General features: G+C 40.8%; 2 protein-coding genes across 4 annotated transcripts in view; both read left to right on the forward strand.

Annotated features, from left to right (window-relative positions):
• LOC308652321 (transmembrane protein 180-like) overlaps positions 1–8,917 on the forward strand; it is a gene marked incomplete at both ends in the record, with an annotated part of 55,262 nt that extends 46,345 nt beyond the window's left edge. The window contains 2 exons of the mRNA XM_081300065.1: positions 8,576–8,755; positions 8,815–8,917. Coding sequence (XP_081156191.1) covers positions 8,576–8,755; positions 8,815–8,917 — 283 coding nt within the window. The remainder of the gene's footprint in view (positions 1–8,575; positions 8,756–8,814) is intronic.
• The window catches only part of METTL9 (methyltransferase 9, His-X-His N1(pi)-histidine), a 38,884-nt gene continuing 28,918 nt past the window's right edge, over positions 8,688–18,653 (forward strand). The window contains exon 1 of one of the 3 annotated variants that reach the window (XM_081298351.1): positions 8,688–9,107. In XM_081298351.1, coding sequence (XP_081154477.1) covers positions 8,943–9,107 — 165 coding nt within the window. In that variant the 5' untranslated portion in view covers positions 8,688–8,942. The remainder of the gene's footprint in view (positions 9,108–18,653) is intronic. The other 2 variants (XM_081298352.1, XM_081298350.1) reach the window with 2 other exon arrangements.

The raw sequence follows: 18,653 nt of genomic DNA on the forward strand, positions 1-18,653 counted from the left end.
GCTGAGGATCGAACCCCGGCCGCACGCATGCCAGGCAAGCGCGCTACCGCTTGAGCCACATCCCCAGCCCACATGTCCATATTCTTAATGCCACAGAACTGCCCACTTAAAAATGGTGAAGTGTAATGTAAATTTTACCTCAGTAACAAAATAGAAAAAAACTAGCATAAGGAATGGGGACCGGGATTGGGTGGTAGAGCCAAAAAGACCTTGAAAGAGAATTGCAATCAGACCTGAAGAATCTGGGAAGCTCTTCCTTGCACTATTTGGGCAAGTGAGGTTGGACAGCTCTTGGGTGAAAGAAGGCGAGGTCATCTTCAGTTCCTCTAGGGATGTGGGGAAATTCTTTGCTGAGGTTCTGCAGGTCTAGAAAGTTGGATACATTGGCACATTAAAATGGATTCATAACTCACAGGCAGATTAGCATGGACCAAATTTACAGACCAGTGCCAAAAATGAAAACCCCCAAACCTATTTTTGCAGTATTTTGAATATGGTTTGCCTCTGTGAAACTCGTTGGTGTTTAATTCTCACTGTGAGGTAGTAAGAGGATAGAAACTTAATCCAACTATGGCTTTTAGAGGTGGGGCCTTTGAAAGGTAAGGAGGATTGGATGAGGTCATCAGGGGAGAGTCCCAGATTGAATCTTGGTGCCTTTATAAGAAGAAAGAGACCAGAGGAGACACACCCACATTCCACATTCCCATGTGATGCCCTGCACTGCCTTGGGTCTCTGCCAGCAGGACCATCACCAGATGTGTGCCTTCAACCTTACACTTCCAGAACTGTGAGCCAAAATAAATCTCCTTTCTTTATAACTCACTCAATCTGTGGTATTGTGTTTTTTGGCAACAGAAAATGATCTAACACACAATTTAGCAATTTATATGGAGAAAGTTCCTTGGTCAGCATATTCCCACTCCACATAAAGCATGCAGTGAACATGGGATAAGAGACGTGGTGACTTAGGATGATGTTAATTGATGATGTCGTGGAGCCTTGATCCAATTATCACCCATCTCCAGGTGGAGAGATGCCTGCTGTCCCAAGTAAAATAGGCTAGGGCGCTGTTTCATGGGCTGGTTGATGGAGACCCACTGCCCACATCAGCCTGCTTTTCCATTTCTCATGTGTTCATGGCTAACCTAATTCCTCCCCACTGTCAATCCCCAATAAGCCATTATTTTTAGAAATATGGTATTACCTTCCTTCAGTCCATTTGTAGTCAAGTCTTGGCTTGAGACCTGCCTTTTAAATTTAATTTTACTCATTTTTAAGTTTTTGGTACTGGGGATTGAATCCAGGAGCCCATATTCCTAGTCTCCCTTCATTTATTTTATTTTGAGACTAGAGTCTTGCTAAGATATCCAGACTAGCTTTGAACTTGTCTCAGCCTTCTGAGTTGTTGGGATTATAGGCATGTGCCACTGTACCTGGCTGTATGCTTTTTAAAAGTGTGAATCTCAGACAAGTAACTTTCCCTATTTTCAGAGGGTTTTTAAAAAATATTTATTTTTTGGTTGTAGATGGACACAATACCTTTATTTTTTTTGTGTGTGTGGTGCTGAAGATTGAACCCAGGACCTCAGCTGTGCTAGGTGAACACTCTACCCCTGAGCCACAACCCCAGCCCCTCCAGAGTTTTTTTTTCAGCGAAATTGTATGTTTCACTCCATGGACCACCTATCATGTTAAAAAGACCTTAAGCATGTATGAAACAGACTTAAACATGTATGTAAAAATTATAATGTATTTCTGATACTTGTATCCAAACAAATGTAAGTCCTGAGTAGGATAAAGGAGTTAACAAATGTTAGGTGCTCTCAGATATGATTTACTATATTTTAAGATGAAAATATCACCAAATAGTAGTTTCTTTTAAAGTCAGGTATAGTGGCGCATTCCTGTAATCCCAGTGACTCCAGAGGCTGAGTCAGGAGGATTGCAAGTTTGAGACCAGCCTCAGCAGTGAGGCCCTAAGCAACTTAGTGAGATCCTATCTCAAAATAAAAATAAAAGGTCTGAAGATGTAGCTCAGTGGTTAAGCAACTCTGGGTTCAATCACTGTTAAAAAAAAGTATAAAAAAACAGGGTGCAGATTCTAAGCACAAATCCAAAATGTCATCAAATTATAAAAGGATGACCTTTTTCCCGAAGACTTATTTCGTTGAATAACCTCAATGAGCATTGTAGATGTGGTAAAAATTATCTGTAAACATGTCTCCTTATGAAAGCAAAAAATTCATCTAACCCAAAGGAATGTGTTTCAATTATAAGATATCCATTTGAGACATAGCAAATTTAGCTCCAGTGTCATTTTATAGTTTTGATTCTAAAAATAATTTATATTCACATATAAAGTATTCTTTATTGAAGTTCATGAGCAAAACCAGCTTCTGTATGACCTCAGGAGTCGTAAAGCAGGCAGAAGGTAGAACCTGGGTTCTGTTGGCTGGGGAAAGCCACTAGACAGTAATGCCCACACTTGACATGTTTCAAATGTTTACAAAAGACTTGGGAATTGGGTTAGGGCTGTAGCTGGGTGGTAGAGTGCTTGCCTGGCATGCATGAGATCTAAATAACTGAGAAATAAAGTTTCTATTGTAGAATAACTTAAATAGATGTGTTCAGTATTGACTTTGTCAGTTTTAGGAAACTGTATGGAACAAAGAATGCTTAATCAGGGGAAGCCATAACTGGAGAGGAAAAAGGCTGAGGGTCTCACAATGCGTCAGCTTTAGTTTTCTAGTAGGCAAATGCCTTTTCTTTCTTTTTTTTTTTTTAATGAGTTGTACACAGTAAGTTTGAGGAAGTTTGGCTAAATCGTAAAACAATCTTAGATTATCTGTGGCTATTAAAAAAAAAATCAGTTTTCACCAGAGAAGGGAGATCTGTCTGATTTTCAGATTGGTTAATTGCTCAAGTATCCTCTTTCATAAAAGCGTTCTTCCTCGGTTTTGGACCAGTTTGCGGTTATGCAAAAATAAAATAGTGGTCTTTTTTTCATGCCAGCGGTGATGTGGTTTTTCTGTGGTATATTACACAAACTCTTTCAGATAACTTGTTTATGTACATGCATATTTGGTCTAGTAGAAAATATTTAGTTTTAAAAGCATTTTCACTGTATAGTGCAATTTTTTTCCTGTTTCATACAGAAGTTTGAATGTTTAACAGTCACAAAATAAGAAGGCTTTAGAGCCTCAAAATAAGTATATCAAAACAGTGTCATAAAAGTTATATGGTGAATTGGGTGGAGAGGAAGCAGCCATTCATAAGACCAAACCCACATACGCACAGGAGATAGCAATTAAGAGGCCAAGGATATGGGTTGTTTGGAAAGTATATTTTAAACAACATGAAAGATCTTTGGACCTTTGAAAATGCCCCAGAAACGGAATGAAAACAACAGGCTTTTCTCTTTTCAGAGCATTGACTCACAGACCTGTGATTGGAAGGACCTTACTTAGTAGAAATACATATTTTTAAAAAATATTTTCCTTTAAGTTGCTTAGACAATTATATGTACAGATTTCTTTCAAGCATCCCCAAACAGTTGCACATGTAAAGAAACTGAGTCATAGGGGACACTAAATCAAAATAGCAATTTTCTTAGCAATTTTCTTACATGATTCTTGTTTGACACCAGTTATACCACCATCAGTTAGAATTAATTTATGTTCACAATAAAAAATGATTTGTGATCTCTCAAGTTGAAGCTTTCTATATGATAAAGAAATTGTGCCTTAAAAAAGGACAGTTGGGTTGGGGTTATAGCTCAGTAGGAGAGTGCTCACCTAGCACATGTGAGGCACTGAGTTCGATCCTCAGCACCCTATAAAAATAAATAAATAATATAAAGGTATTGTGAGCATCTATAACTAAAAAAAAAATTTTTTTAAAGGGACACCTTAGGTGGTTCTCTCTCTTTCTCTCCCCCTCTCTCTTTCTAATTGAGAAACTGATTTGTTTGGTGGAGTCTAGGATTTAGCTAAGTATTATGTCAAAGGACTCTCCTTAGTGGAATCTGACTTGAATGAGATTAAGTTTTAAGTGCATGGCTGCTCATCCTCGGGACTGCTTAAGTAGCTTGTCCAAGGGGAGTTGGATTCACTTTGGCCTTGTGCTTCAATAACAGCAGCCATCCGATCTGCCACTTGAGAACTGAGATTCTAAGTAGGGCACTGGGCTGGCAACTGTATGGACATGACCTCATTTAGTTTTCTTCTAAAATCCAGGAGTGTGTGTGAGGGACACTGAGATTCCTCACATTTCAGAGGGCTCTGAGGTATACCCTGTTTCTGCTCACACTTTTTTGTTATAGTCCAGGAGGAACTTGGACAACATGTTAAGCTCTCAAGCTTAGCAAGAGGGTATCAAAACAAGGGCCACAAAGGCCACATTTCCTGTTGGCAGCTTTCCCTGAATAATCTCCCCTTCTCACACCCCAAATAAGTGGGATTCTCTTACTTTTTTAAAAAACAATATACAATTCATTTCTAGCACTCAGCAGTTTGTGATTATTTATTCACTGCATGATTTCGGGGTGGTTCTGCTTCCCTATTAGACAGTAAGCTCTATGAAGGTGAGACGTGTTTCTTTTCCTTTCCATCCCACAAAGACCAGTGCCTGGTACACTGCATGTATTCAAAAAGCATTATTGTGCATGAAAATGATATTTGTCTTTCTGCTGATATTCTAGACATAAACTGAGGCAAGGGTCAGAATGCCATGGGAGGGAAACTGGCAGTTCAGAAGGTTCTGGAAGCAGGTGAAGTGCCATGGTTGTCACAGTGTAGAGAAATGAGCCAGCTGGGAAGAATTCTTGATATCAGACGGGGAAAGACTCCTAATGAAAAGTGAGGCATCTCTGATAAGTAAATAACCTGAGTTTCCTGACTGGTTTTGTGATTTCATGTTTGCATGTTTTATGGCTCTGTGTATATTTCTTTCCCTGACTAGTTGGTTTGAAATATCATGAAGGGGTCTGAGGATAAACACACTATTTCAGAGAAACTATCATCCTTGGTTTTAAGAGAGTGATTTATGGAGAGGCCAAAGCCAATTAGGACTGAGCATACTTATTATGATACCCTTGGTTGATGTTTTACAGTTGAGTTTTCAGATTAGTTGATTCTCATAGATGTAATGTGAAGTAGACAGCTCTGAATCTTGGCCTCAGGTTCATAGAGGAATAAAGGGATACTCAGAAGAAGTTGATTTATCCAAGATAAAGTGAAAACAAGTTAACATTTTGAGTGCTTACTATGTGCTAAGGCATTACACTAAGCCCTTTATATTAAGTATATAATATAATCCTCATCATATCTCCATGAGATGAGTAGCCATTACTGCTATTTCCATTTTACAGAAAAGAAAATTGAGAGTTGGAGGATTGGGGTTGTGGCTCAGTGGTACAGTGCTCGTCTAGCATGCATGAGGCACTGGGTTCGATCCTTGGCACCACATAAAAATAAAAAATAAAGATATAGTGTCTACCTAAAACTAAAAAATAAATATTAAAAAAAGAAAATTGAGACTTGGAGATCAAATTATTTAACTAAGAAAAAGAGAACCAGGCTTCAAACCCAGCTAGTCTCAGGAGTGCAAATGGTAAACTGCTTTGCTAATGAGCAGCATTGGGGGATCTCCAATGAAGGATATGCTTTGTTATTTGGATTTACTCTTGTAAATTTACTCTTTGTGGCCCTTGTTTACCCCCTTGCTAAGCTTGAGAGCTTACCATGTTATTCAAAATTCCTCCTGACACCTGGATCAATTCTTCTATTTCAGGCAGTTTAAAACCTGTTTGCAGTTTCATCTTGACTTAGAATTGATCAAATGAAGGACACAGTGACATCACTACAAGTGATTGAAATTATATCAACTAAGTTCAGATTAAAAAACTGAACCCTAAATTTTTAAAAATTGAAAATTGTTAGCTTTCCATCACTGTGACAAAACACCTGAGAAAATCAACTTATAAAGAAAAAGGTTTGTTTTGGTTCCTGGTTTTAGAGGTTTTAGTCCATGGTCTCTTGGTCCTGTGGAGGCAGCATATCATAGCAAAAGTATGTGGTGGAGGAAACTTGTTTACCTCATGACTGCCGGAAGCAAAGAGCAAGAGGAAAGGGCTAGCATTCCAGTACCCCTTCAAGGACATGCTCCCATGACCTAACTTTCTACCACTATGTCCTAACTTCTAAAGGTTCCATCACCTCCCAATAGTGCCACAAGCTGGTGACGAAGCCTTTAGCATATGGGCCTGGGAGGGGGGGGGAGAGTTTATTTAAGATCCAAATCTTAACAAATACATTTACTAATGCTATATTTTTATAGGTGTTTATCACTTAATAACCACAGGACACATTTTATTGAATATATTGAAAAAACTTGTATATTTCTTTGAAGGTGTACCCAAAATGATTAAGAAGCATAAAAAAAATCTGTCTATGAATATATGTAATTATTTGAGCTCTTTTTACACTATTAGCTCTTCAGGGAGATAATCACAGTGACCAGCATGTTTTGGACCTTCTGTAGATCCAAGTCTCTCTCCCCATGGGTTCTTTATACATTAGGCTTTGTAATTGAAAAAAGAACATGGAAATGCTATATTTTATAGCTTCAAAGTACAACAACAAAAAGCCCTTGCTTGAATACCTAGCTAGGAAAGTAATCCAGCTAAAATTTTGGGCCCGTGACAGAGCTAAGATGCAGGCTAGACACCTGAGATAAGGGAGAGGGTGTCATTTATGGGTCTTTTGAATATCACTGACTGCATTTCAAAGTCACATTAGAGAGGGTATTGGCTCATATTTGGCGTGTGTGTTGTGTGTGTGTGTGTGTGTGTGTGTGAGAGATTCTTTATGCCTTTCCCCTCCCCATTATGGATAACTGAAGTTTTAATATACAGTAGTGACATTCTAGTAGATGAAGGAAGGGGGCAGTCCCAGAGGGCAATCTGAACTTCTGCTTAGTATATTTACTCTTGCTGTTTTCCTTCCTCCTCATTTGTAATTCAGGAGGCTCTCTGACAAGAGACAGCAAGCCTTCTTAGATGGATGGAAGAGCCTCAAGCTGGGATACCAAGCTGTATGAAAAGGTCGGCTATGGTATTTGCTGTTACCTTTAGGCAAATCATTTGATCATGCTGTGCTTTGGGTTCTTCCTGTGCTTGCTAAATGTAAATAACATGTATCTGTGCATTTTGTGGTTATCAGTTATATTTTAAGTGTGTGGGTGATTTATGTTTTTCTAGGCTGGCTGCTCAGGTATAAAGCAAAATCCACTCCTTTGCAATGACAGGCTTTGTCAACCCAAATCCTTCAGACTTGTGCTGCCATCTATTTGCTTCAAATTCATCTGACATATTTGGCCATCTTGAAGCTGTAATTAGGCAAGAAACTATAACTGGGGCATACCTTTTTGTCTCCTTTGTCTTCAGAAACGAAATATGTCATTTTATGTGCTCCTGTTGCTTTGTAGCTCTCTCCCCTATTGGGAGAGAGCAGCTTTGTCTGTGACACTGATCCCAAGAGATGGGAAAGGTGACCCAGGAGACAAACTGAGTTATTTGGACTTGCTACCATAGTTCCTTTTAAATGTTTTGGGCCAGGTACAGTCTGTTACAATTCTCAGCAGCTAATAGAAGAGTTTGTGGGTAAAGAAATTATTTTGTTCCCCATCTGTGGGTCACTACCCCACTATTTTATAAATGAAAATCTCTGAAGTGAAATAGGAAATCAACCAAAAGATTTGTTTCTTTTGCTTTGAACTAAAATGAAGAGTATTTACATAATTTCTGGTGCAAATGAAAAGCATTCTCCAAACAAACCTGGGAAGGTGTTATTAGAGGGCCTAGGAAATGTGCTACTCCTTCCTTAGTTGTTGCTCGGGAAGCAGCAGGAAGAAGTTCAGACACAGGAACAGAGTGTAACTTTTCAGTTTTGAAATATCAGGTCTCCTTGTCCTATAAACATCAAAGCAACATCCGGGTCAATCTCCCAGAGCTGAGATCGCTCGAAGTGTTGAGTCCAACTTCCGTCTGTTACTTATAGGAGCAAACTTGGGGTGTTTCATTCTTGGGCAAGGCTCATCAATTCCGCATATTGCTTCCTTATGGTTGCTCCAGCTACAGAAGCTTCCAACAAAGGCAGAGCTTTCTTTCACTCTTGCCTCTTAGGAACATGTAGCCAGCAACTTGTCAGGTTTGGGGAACCCTCACGCCGGTGGTGGTGGTGGGAGTGAGGAGCAAGGCAGAGGTTGGTCTTTCCCTCTAAATGCCCTGCTTTGCAGCTACTGCCAATTAGGGTGGAAGTTCAGGGAGTGGGAATCTCGGTTGTCGGCCCTAAACTGGAAACTAGGCAGCTGACGCAGAAACAAGAACTGGCAGCGTTTGACTCTGCGAAGGCCCAGGGAAGGGTCGAGACTGCTCATCCTGGGGTCGGTCTGTACGACCAGGTCAAAGTCCTGCCGTGGGGTGGGATGAAGGGCCCAGAGGTTCTGTGAGCACCACCTGGGAGAGGAGGAGAGGCTTCTGTTCAAGCCTCTCCGCCATTGCGCCGAACGCCTGCAGCCCCAAGGCGGACGCGCGCGCCAGGCGAATGCGCGCCTCTTTGTCCCGCCTCCCGGCCGGCCCACACGTTGAACGGAAGGAGCGCGCCCGGAGAGAACGCGCCCCAGTCGAGCGGACGTGCTCCGGCTGGAAACTAGCGCCGGCGGCGTTGGCGTTCCGCGGGCGGAAGGGAAGGGGGAGGTGAGAAGGCTGAGCGCCGGCCGCTCCTCCCCCCGCCACTCCCCGCCTCGGCCCTGAAGGGGCTGGATGGGCAAGTTGGACGCGATGGCTCGAGCCCGGGCGGCGGTGGTAGTGGCTGGAGGCGGCGGCACCTCCTCCTCCTCGCCCCGGCGCCGGCGGTGATCCGAGCGAGCGGCCGCGGCCCCCGATGAGACTGTTGGTGGGCTGGCTGTGCCTGAGCCTGGCGTCCGAGTGGCTGGCGCGGAGGATGTGGACGCTGCGGAGCCCGCTCTCCCGCTCCCTGTACGTGAACATGACGAGCGGCCCGGGCGGGCCGGCGGCGGCCGCGGGCGGCAGGAAGGACAACCACCAGGTACGGCCGGGGCGCGGGCGGGGGCGTGGCGGCCCGGCCTTCCCGCGCTCGGCCCGGCTATTGTGCGGGCGGTGCGGCCAGGGGTCGGCCCGGAGATGCCCTGCGGCCCCGGCCTCTCGGAAAGTTTTCCCCGCCGGGCGCCAGCCCCAGCTCCGGCCCCGGCCCCGGCCCCGGCCCCGCTGCGCCTTTTGTTCGGCGGCGCGGGCGGAGGACGGCCTCCCCTTCCCCCTCCCGGGGGCCCGAGCGTGGGCGCCCCGGAGCCCCGCTTTGTCCCCGGGTCCCGGGCGGCCACCTCGGACGTTCGGCCACTGGACTGGAGGAACTTCGCGGCTGGCGCATGGCCGGGGGCACCCATCTGGCATCGAGGCCCGAGAAAGAAAGACCCCAGTAAAACCATTACCTCGGACAACCTTCCCAACCCCTGGGAAACAAAACGAAAAGCCGGTTCCTCTTTTTGTCTGGTGGAATTCTTCAACATACAAAGGGTCGTAAAGAAATTTAGCCGTGCACCGTCAGCCGTTCGGCTGACATTTCCCCTAAGCCCTTAAAAATGTATTTGACAGGTCCCTGCTCCCTGTCTGCAGAGCCCTCCCCTCCCGCCTACGAGGCGTCTCCTTTAAACTTCAGTTTAGTTAGCTGACCGGAAAGATTGGGATCAAGAGGAAGATGATGCAAGCCTTTACGGAAGGGTTTTAAAAACAACTGGGCAGGAGCGAATTATTTTAGGAGTTGGAGTTGGTGGATCCTGAGCGATACGATGTGACCGGCTAGGTGGTCTTTTTGTTAGCTCATTTTTGTGCCACTTAGCAGAGTATGTGTGGGTCAGCTGTAGAATTAAGAGGGAGATATTTCATATTTGACCATGTGGTTGGAGGTTAACATTGCATTCATTGAAAAAGAGGCGTTTGAACTCTGCCAAAGTTTTGGCTTATTATAATACAGCATTGATATAATACCTTTTGCCTTTCCAGGGAGCAGTAACTGATTATTTTCCATATCATTTTGTGTCTCATCATTTTCATGTATTTCTCATTTTCCTGTGTACTTATTATACCAGGTGTTCAGAGAATTCAGACCCAGGTTGGTTTTGTGTGTCTTAATGAATGTAAAGAATTGTCTAAGAAACAGATAAAGCAATTTATTCATAAAAGTAACATTTAATTTTTATTATTAACTACTTCTGGTAGCTTTTTATTTATTTAATATGCTGGGGATGGTGGTACCCAGGGCCTCTCTGGCAGAGAGTGAGTGCGCTGCCACTTAGCTTTTTCCCCCAATTTTTAAAGGAATTGTAAATTTCTATAATTTTTTTTTAAATCTCCCAGTGCTTGCAATGTGGTAGGTGATCACTCCTATGATATTTTTGGAGTGTGTGTAAACTTAATACACAATCTTAAATTATAAAACCACATTTACTGCCATGGATTGATTACTTAAACTAGTTCATTCCTGTAGAAACAACTCTAAAGTACTATTCTATTATCAGAGAGGCACATCCAGATGGAACATGGATAATGGTGTAGAACAGTGAATTAGAAATGTCATTTTTAACAAGCATTTGATAGAAAGTCCTGGAAAGAAAAAAATACACTTTTTTTCACTTAACATGGAATTATGGTTGTGTCTCTTAGTCCATATTTATGACAACACTTATGATTACTGCAGCACCATATGTTTTCAGTGCTCATAAAAAAATAGCACTTTTTTTTTTAAATTGAAAGACTGTTTGTATAAACTGTGATTTTTATGGCGCCTAGAAAAGAATGATAGCTGTTTACATGGCTTCAATATCTCCCTACAGAGAGTATTTTCTAATTGTGAAACTTTTTAAAGCTGAATGTGTTAGACTCTTAACAAAAACTAATACTGGTTTCAGATACCGCACTTACTTTATTGTGTTTCTGAGATACTCAAAAGTGTGTGTGTGTGTGTGTGTGTGTGTGTGTGTGTGTTAACCAGTTGCATTTACAACTTGGCAGATAATTTCTCCAGGGTGAAGACTAATCCTATGCTTTCTAAATACTTAGGGAGGATCAACTCTTCCTTAGAATAATGAATCCAGCCATTATTTTGAGATGAATACATTCATGTTGTGAAAATATAATTGTCCATGAATAAAGATTAAAATGAACAAAAGTAAAATGTGTATGGAAACCACAGTGAACTAAAGGAAAGTAGGAGACTGTTCTTTCTGTATCATGGCTGAGCTGATGATTTGTTATTCCTTTTATGTTCCAGACCCTAGGTTTGCCTCATGACTTTGTTGCTTGTGAAGTAACTTTACTCTGATGGTTTCCCCCTTCAAATTAATAGTTTTATACATGGTCTTCTGGTGTTCATTTGGGCATGTGGGTTCCACAGCCAGCCACATCTGGTTCTTCTGGAGTTGCATGAAAGCAGGAATATGGATTTGATTGACCCATACTTAGTGCAAGTTTTCCTTCTGGTTATTTAACTAAGGAATTATGATGGAGGATTTTTTGGTTAGACAGAGAGAGAGAGGTCTTGGGTAATATTTATTTATTAAAAATTGCTATTTAGTTAATATAGCCTGGAGCTAGAAGGGTCCATTGGGCCAGGTCAAAGAAGCTCTAAAACTATGGTAGCAGCACCACTTTTAATAATTTGGTTCAGTGTGCTGGCTTCAAAATTGGGATTATGTTTCACTTTGGGCCAGTGAGAAATAGGGCTTCTCTTTGAGAAGGGATATGGCCCACAGGCCAAATTAGTCTCATTGATTTATTATTTAATTTTATTTTTTTAGTTGTTTGACACAATACCTTTTTTTTTTTTTTTTAAGAGAGAGGGAGAGAGGGGGAGAGAGAGAGAGAGAGAGAGAGAGAGAGAGAGAGAGAGAATTTTTTTAATATTTATTTTTTAGTTATCGGCGGACACAACATCTTTGTATGTGGTGCTGAGGATTGAACCCTGGCTGCACGCATGCCAGCCGAGCGCGCTACCATTTGAGCCACATCCCCAGCCCGACACAATACCTTTTATTTATTTATTTATTTTTATGTGGTACTGAGGATCAAACCCAGTGCCTCACACATGCTAGGGGAGCACTGTACTGCTGAGCCACAACTCTAGCCCCATCTCATTGATTTTTACATAATTGTGAAATAAGAATAGTTTTACCTTTTAAAATGGTAACCAAGAAAAAAATACTATTAAATAATGAGAGACTTTTATATGTGAAATTCAAATTTCAGTGTCTGCACATAAAGTTTTATTGAAACAGAGCCACCATTTAGCTTACCTATGGTCTGTGAGTGCTTCTGGGCTACAGCAATTGAGTTGAGTAGTTGTTACTGTATGACTCACAGTCCTTCAATATTTACTATCTGTCCCTTTACAGAGGAAAAAAAGTTTCTTTTTAAAATTTATTTTAATTTGTTCTAATTAGTTTTACATGACAGTAGAATGCATTTTGACATATTGTACAGGAATAGAGCACAACTTCTCCTTCCTCTGGCTGAACATCATGCAGAGTCACACCAGTAGTGTAATAATGTGTATAGAGTAATATAATGTCCATTTCATTCCACTGTCCTTTCCATCCCCATCCTTCTCCCCTTCCTTCACTCCCCTCTGCACAATTCAAAGTTTCTTCATTCTTCTCCACCCACCCTTAGCAAGGAGATATCACAATACCAGACCTTAAACTATATTACAGAGCAATAGTAACAAAAATGGCATGGTGTTAGCACCAACATAAACATGTAGACCAATGATACAGACTAGAAGACACCAAAACCTACATAAATACAGTTTTCTCATACTAGATAAAGGTGCTAAAAACATACATTGGAGAAAAGATAGCTTATTCAACAAATGGTGCTGGGAAACTGGAAATCCATATGTAGCAAAATGAAACTAATCCCTATCTCTCACCTTACTCAAAAATCAACTCAAAGTGGATCAAAGACTTAGGCACTAGAACAGAGAGACCCTGTGCTTATTAGAAGAAAAAGTAGGACCATATCTCCACCATGTTGTTTTAGGAACTGACTTCCTTAAAAAGACTCCTAAAGAATAAGAAATAAAATCAAGAATTAATAAATGGGATGGATTCAAACTAAAAACCTTCCCAGCAAAGGAAACAATAATGTGAAGAGAGAGCCTATAGAATGGTAGAGAATCTTTACTACACACACCTCAGAACACTAAAATTTTTTTTCCCCAGATTCCTTAATCAGCATCATATTCCCAGTCCCTGGTGGCAGAGTGGCTAGATTGTCTCATTGGGGAGAGGCAGTGAGAAATAGAGCCAGGCAGTGAGGAACTAGAAGGAATCACATTTTAATGTTGGTAGACTCTGAACTTAAAAATAAAACAACAAAAAACTTTGGATCTAGTCTTTTTGATGCCTCACAGCTAGTGCTTAAAGTTAATGCAGTTATTAAGGGGCTATAGAAACTTGAAAGAAACTTTAAGACTCCACTAACTAGATTCTTGATAATAACAGCCATTCACAGCTTCTCAATTGGTGGAGTGGAAAAAAAGGTGACAAACTGCATTTTTTTAAAGCACAGATAGCATTCATATCAGAAATTGTTTAGATGTAACTTAAAATTGCAAATATGGGTGTATCTGTTAACCTCAGAAATATGTCATGCTACACTCGATAATAGATTCAAGATAGAATTGAAATAATTTTTTTTTTCCAAATGAAAAAATACTTGGATTCATAGCCAGAGTTTAATGTTGTGCTAAAGGACAGATTTGGTTTCCTATCCCGTGCCCTCAAGTACCTTGTGGAGGCTGGTTGAAGTCAGGCATGAGTTAACAGTGCTTCAGGGCGTTAGCCAGCCAGCTGGACACTGATGGATTGGTGTCCACCTCTAAACTGCCTTCCAAAGTCTGGAGGCTTTGTAGCCTAGCACCAGAGAGTCTCTGGAAAGGGTTTCTTTCCTTCCTAATAACCTATGTTGAAACCCTAACCAAATGTTTGCTTCAGTTTCACAGAACTCTAGGGTCTCTTTCTTCTGCTGAATACCAGGGGTCTTTATGTTCCTCTTTGAAGATGCCCTAGAAGACCCTAGTAACTTCCAGTAAAAGGGCCGTTTAGATTCTCCAAAGCTTTGTTAAAATCCTACTATTTTAAAGTGAGGTTTTCAAAGGAAGATTGCCAACAATTTATTTATGAAATCAGAGCTAAGGCAACTTAATCTAATCTGTATAAATCTTCCCTTCCATGGATTTGAGGTTGCCTGCCATCAAATGCATTGAAATGTCACATAAAGAGGTCGTTGGGTTGGATTTAAGTCATTTGTGGAAAAGTGGGGAATGACTTGAATATTGACTCATACGCTTAAATGCAAGAAGGTGTCATTGGTGAAATATCTCGACTGATTTGATTGTATTGCAAAATCTTAGAATATGATTTTTTGAATCCTTAGCTGCCAAGGTCAGTGTCGGTAGGCTTGCTCTGACACTGTGCATAGAAAGGTTCTGTGTTCCTGGATTCTGAACAGTGAATTCTGATTGTGGTGGCACTGAATGCCTCATGTCTTTGGTCACCCATTTCATATGAGAATGACTGGGTGCTCAGACCTACAGTGTGGTTTTTAGGTATTTCCCTGAACTGCACATCTCCTGATTTTTCTTGTCCTTCCCTTTCCTGCACAAGCCTAGGGGAAGATGAAAAACTTTTGGGTTTCTTTCCCATCCTTGGAGATTATGGGACTGGAGCTATAAGTTCCAGCTATAGAGTCTTAGCTTGTTCTCCTTCCCCTTTGACAATCATCTCATTGCATACAAGAATATCTTTTATTCTTATCACTCTGGAGATTCCTTAAGTGTTTTTGGAGCTCCATACTTGGGACCTGAGACAGACCATATATTTACCTTTTTATTATATCACACCATCTAAAATCATTAAGTTGGTTTTTATAACTTCCTGATTCTACTAGTGTGCTTAATTCCTTTGTATTTTGGAAGAAAAACTATGTAGCATATCTCATGTTTGACTAACTGAGAAACTCCAGAAATAATTTCAGAAAAACTTTTAGCTGTGTCCTTCATTCTATTAAACAAATAGTTTTTTAGGAAAATCAAATTCCTACTTTGAAGGAGTGATTCATCTACCAAGGTTATATAAATATTGATATGTTCATGTGCTTAAGAATTTTAAAAACAATAGACCTAATATTCCATAACTTTGATTCACTAATACTATTAAACACAAACATATTTCTGCAGTCCCCACCTAATTTGACTTTATTATTTGGCTAATTATTAGTGTCTTGGCAGTCTTATTGCAAGCATACAGAATATTACTATTTACCATTTAAAAAAATATTTTATTTTAGTTGTAGTTGGATACAATACCTATATTTTAGTTTTATGTGGTGCTGAGGATTGAACCCAGCGCCCCACACGTGCTAAGCATGCGCTCTACTGCTAAGCCACAACCCAGCCCCTATTTACCATAATTTTTAGAAGATGTTATGTTTAGTTATCACATCTTGTTATACTTGGCAACAGCAGATAACTAAGTAGAATAATTCTAGTTCAATTTAAAAGATTTACTTGGTTATTTAGATTGAACACAGTTTGAGTGAGCTTTAAAGCCAGATGCTATTTGAACACCTTTGCAGACACTGTGGTCTCCAGCTGAGGAGTCCAGCCCCACAGTAGAGATGGCAAATGTAGTCCCTACAGTGTGGAATTTAATAAGCATAGTACTTTGTTCTTGCCTGTACAGCTTTGTCTCTGTAGCCTTTGAGGAACGTGTATTCTAAGAACTCACCTGCATGAAAGTGCCCAGGAGATCACAGGCAGCCATCTAGTGTTGTGAGCTCTGTACAGCTTTTCATTTAAGTCTGGCTGTCTGGAGAGAGGTGACTTTAGGGGGACCACTGGCTGGGGTGCAGGGGGTCTTGCACTGATTTTCTCTTTAGTTGGCCTTAGAACAAGATGATTCCTCATTTAGAGCTCTGAAGACCCTGATCAAGATCATAGTCTCTTCACTAGTTTCTCCTGGTGTCTGATTGTATTTTCCCCATTGGAATTTAAGTTCCCTGAAGCCAGCAAGTTCACCTTTTAATCAACTACAGTCCCTAGACCACAGATGAGCCAGGAGAGTTAGGCAACACTGTTGGTGAGTCAGGACAGTGAAGTTTTCTGACTAAGCCCAGGTAGGTGTTCTTATGCCCCAGGACAGATGCCTGGGGCATTTTGGGTTGTCATTTAGGGTAGTGCTACCAAAATCTGATGGGTAAAAACTTAGGATGTTTGTGGCCACCATGCTCAGCCCCAATAACAAAGAATTATCGGGCCCTAAATGTCAGCTCCAAGGATAACAAATTCCTGGCCTATTGGAATTTGGTTATTGTCTAAATCGGATTATCTTTTCTCTTAACATGTCCAGCTCAGCTTAATTAGAGAACAGTTCTGCTTTCTTAAGCAGACATATTGGGTAGAGGTGAGTAGTACCTTTTTAAAAATTTTTAATATTTAGTTTTTAGTTTTAGGTGGACACAATATCTTTTATTTTTAATGTGGTGCTGAGCATTGAACTCAGTGCCTCAAGCATGCTAGGTGATCACTCTACCACTGAGCCACAACCCCAGCCCAAGTGATAGCTTCTTTGAAAGGTATTTTTTTCCTAAAATATTTATTTTTTAGTCGAACACAATACCCTTTATTTATCTATTTTTATGTGGTGCTGAGGATCGAACCCATGACCTCAAAGGTTCGAGGTGAGCGCTCTGCCGCTGAGCCACAACCCCAGCCCTGAAAGGCATTTTTGTTCCTAGAACCACATGTACCTAGATTGGAAGCTAGAGTCAGCTGAAGCTGCTCGGGACCCCAGGCTTCCTAGTTGTTCAGTAGTTACCAGGTGGTAAATGGATTTAAAGAGCTTGGCCAGGTGCCTGGCACACATGGGTGTGCTCAGTCAGTATCTTGCTTGTTTGCTTGTGGTGGTGCAATTTTGTGGTGGTTGGGTAGCTAACCACTGTTTGCAAAATTGGATTTAAGAAAGGCCTTGTAGAAACCTTGGAGTTGAGAAATTGACAGAAACGCTGTGACAGCAATCTCCGTGGTTATCCTTATGTTTCCACCAGGATTTTGTTAGAAATGCCAAATTCTGTCTATTTAGACTGCCTGTGATTCTTAGCAATGCCTCATTTAACAGACATTGCTTGTTTGTATCTGTGCCAGGCTTTGAAATCAGTCATTGTCTTCATCGTTACGAAGCTCCCAGTCTACCTGCAAAGATAGACACTGAACATGCAGTTGGTGTACAGTTACTTAATTCAGAGGTCATACATGTTGTCAAGGCTACATGGCATGTATATGAGAGGGTATTAAAATGGGGGAAGGCTGACCTATTCTGGAAGTTGAAGAAAAACATACCTGAAAAAATATTTAGACTGAATTTGAAATAACCAGGTAAAGAGGCAATGAGCTGGGTGGTGGGAAACATAGGGGCAGAACAAATAGCAGGTGAGACAGCCACCATAAAGGAGCTTTCCAGAAAAATAAAAAAATGTAGATGACCCTGTGTCATAGGCTGGCAGGGAATGCCATGAGGTGAGGCTATGAACACAGAGTGGATGTACATCCTGTAGGGCCTTGTATATCTTATTGAATATTTTGGATGTTATTCTGAGACTCCTGTGAAGCAGGGTAGCAACATAATCAGATTTGCATTTTAAAAGAGGTTTGCTAGGTCATTTATGTTTCCAGACCACTTTTTACTTCTGAAAGATCAAACTGCCACCTACATTTAGATGTATGTGTGTGTGTGTGTGTGTGTGTGTGGGGGGGGTTATGCTATTTAAAACAAAGCAAAACAGTTTTACTGTGATATAATCCATATACCATAAAATCTGTCCCTTTAAAATGTATAATTCAGTGGTTTTGATATAGTCACAGTTGCACAACCATCACCACTATCTAATTTTATCCCCACTCCCCTCTCCAAAAAAAAAAAAAAATAAATAAAATAGTCTGTACCCCATTAGCAGATACTCCCTTTCATTCCCTGCCTTTATTGTCCCCTAAAAACTACTTTCTGTCCCTGGATTTGCATATTATAAATGTTTTGCACAAAATTAGGTAGTATGTGACCTTTTATGACTGGCTTAGTTAATTTAGCATGGTTGTCAAGGTTCATCTTTGTTAGGGCACAGATTAGAACTTTATTCCTTATTATGGTTGATATTATTCTGTTGTATGGATCTACCACTTTGTTTACTCATCCGTGATGGGCATTTGAGTTGTTTTAGCTTTTTGGCAATTTTGAATAACACTGCTGTGACTTGACATTTGTATTCATACAGATGGTACAAGAAAGGACATCGATTTCAGCTTTAAAGAGCTTAACTTCTTTTTATTATGTATGGCATTCGGTTTAAGAAGCAGCTTCTTTTCTGAAAGACTTGTGTGGCAGTAAAGTTTCAACCTACATGTATTAATGTTGATGAGAAAAATGTCATTAAAAATCAGAGTTTTCTTCTTGGCACTTGACAGCAATATTTGCAGTTAATGGTGCCAGTTCTTGATTAGTTCTGGAAGTCAGAGGCCATTGTTATG

Source organism: Spermophilus citellus (assembly GCF_964194105.1).
Source record: "Spermophilus citellus genome assembly, chromosome: 6".
In the NCBI taxonomy this organism is placed as follows: Eukaryota; Metazoa; Chordata; class Mammalia; order Rodentia; family Sciuridae; genus Spermophilus; species Spermophilus citellus.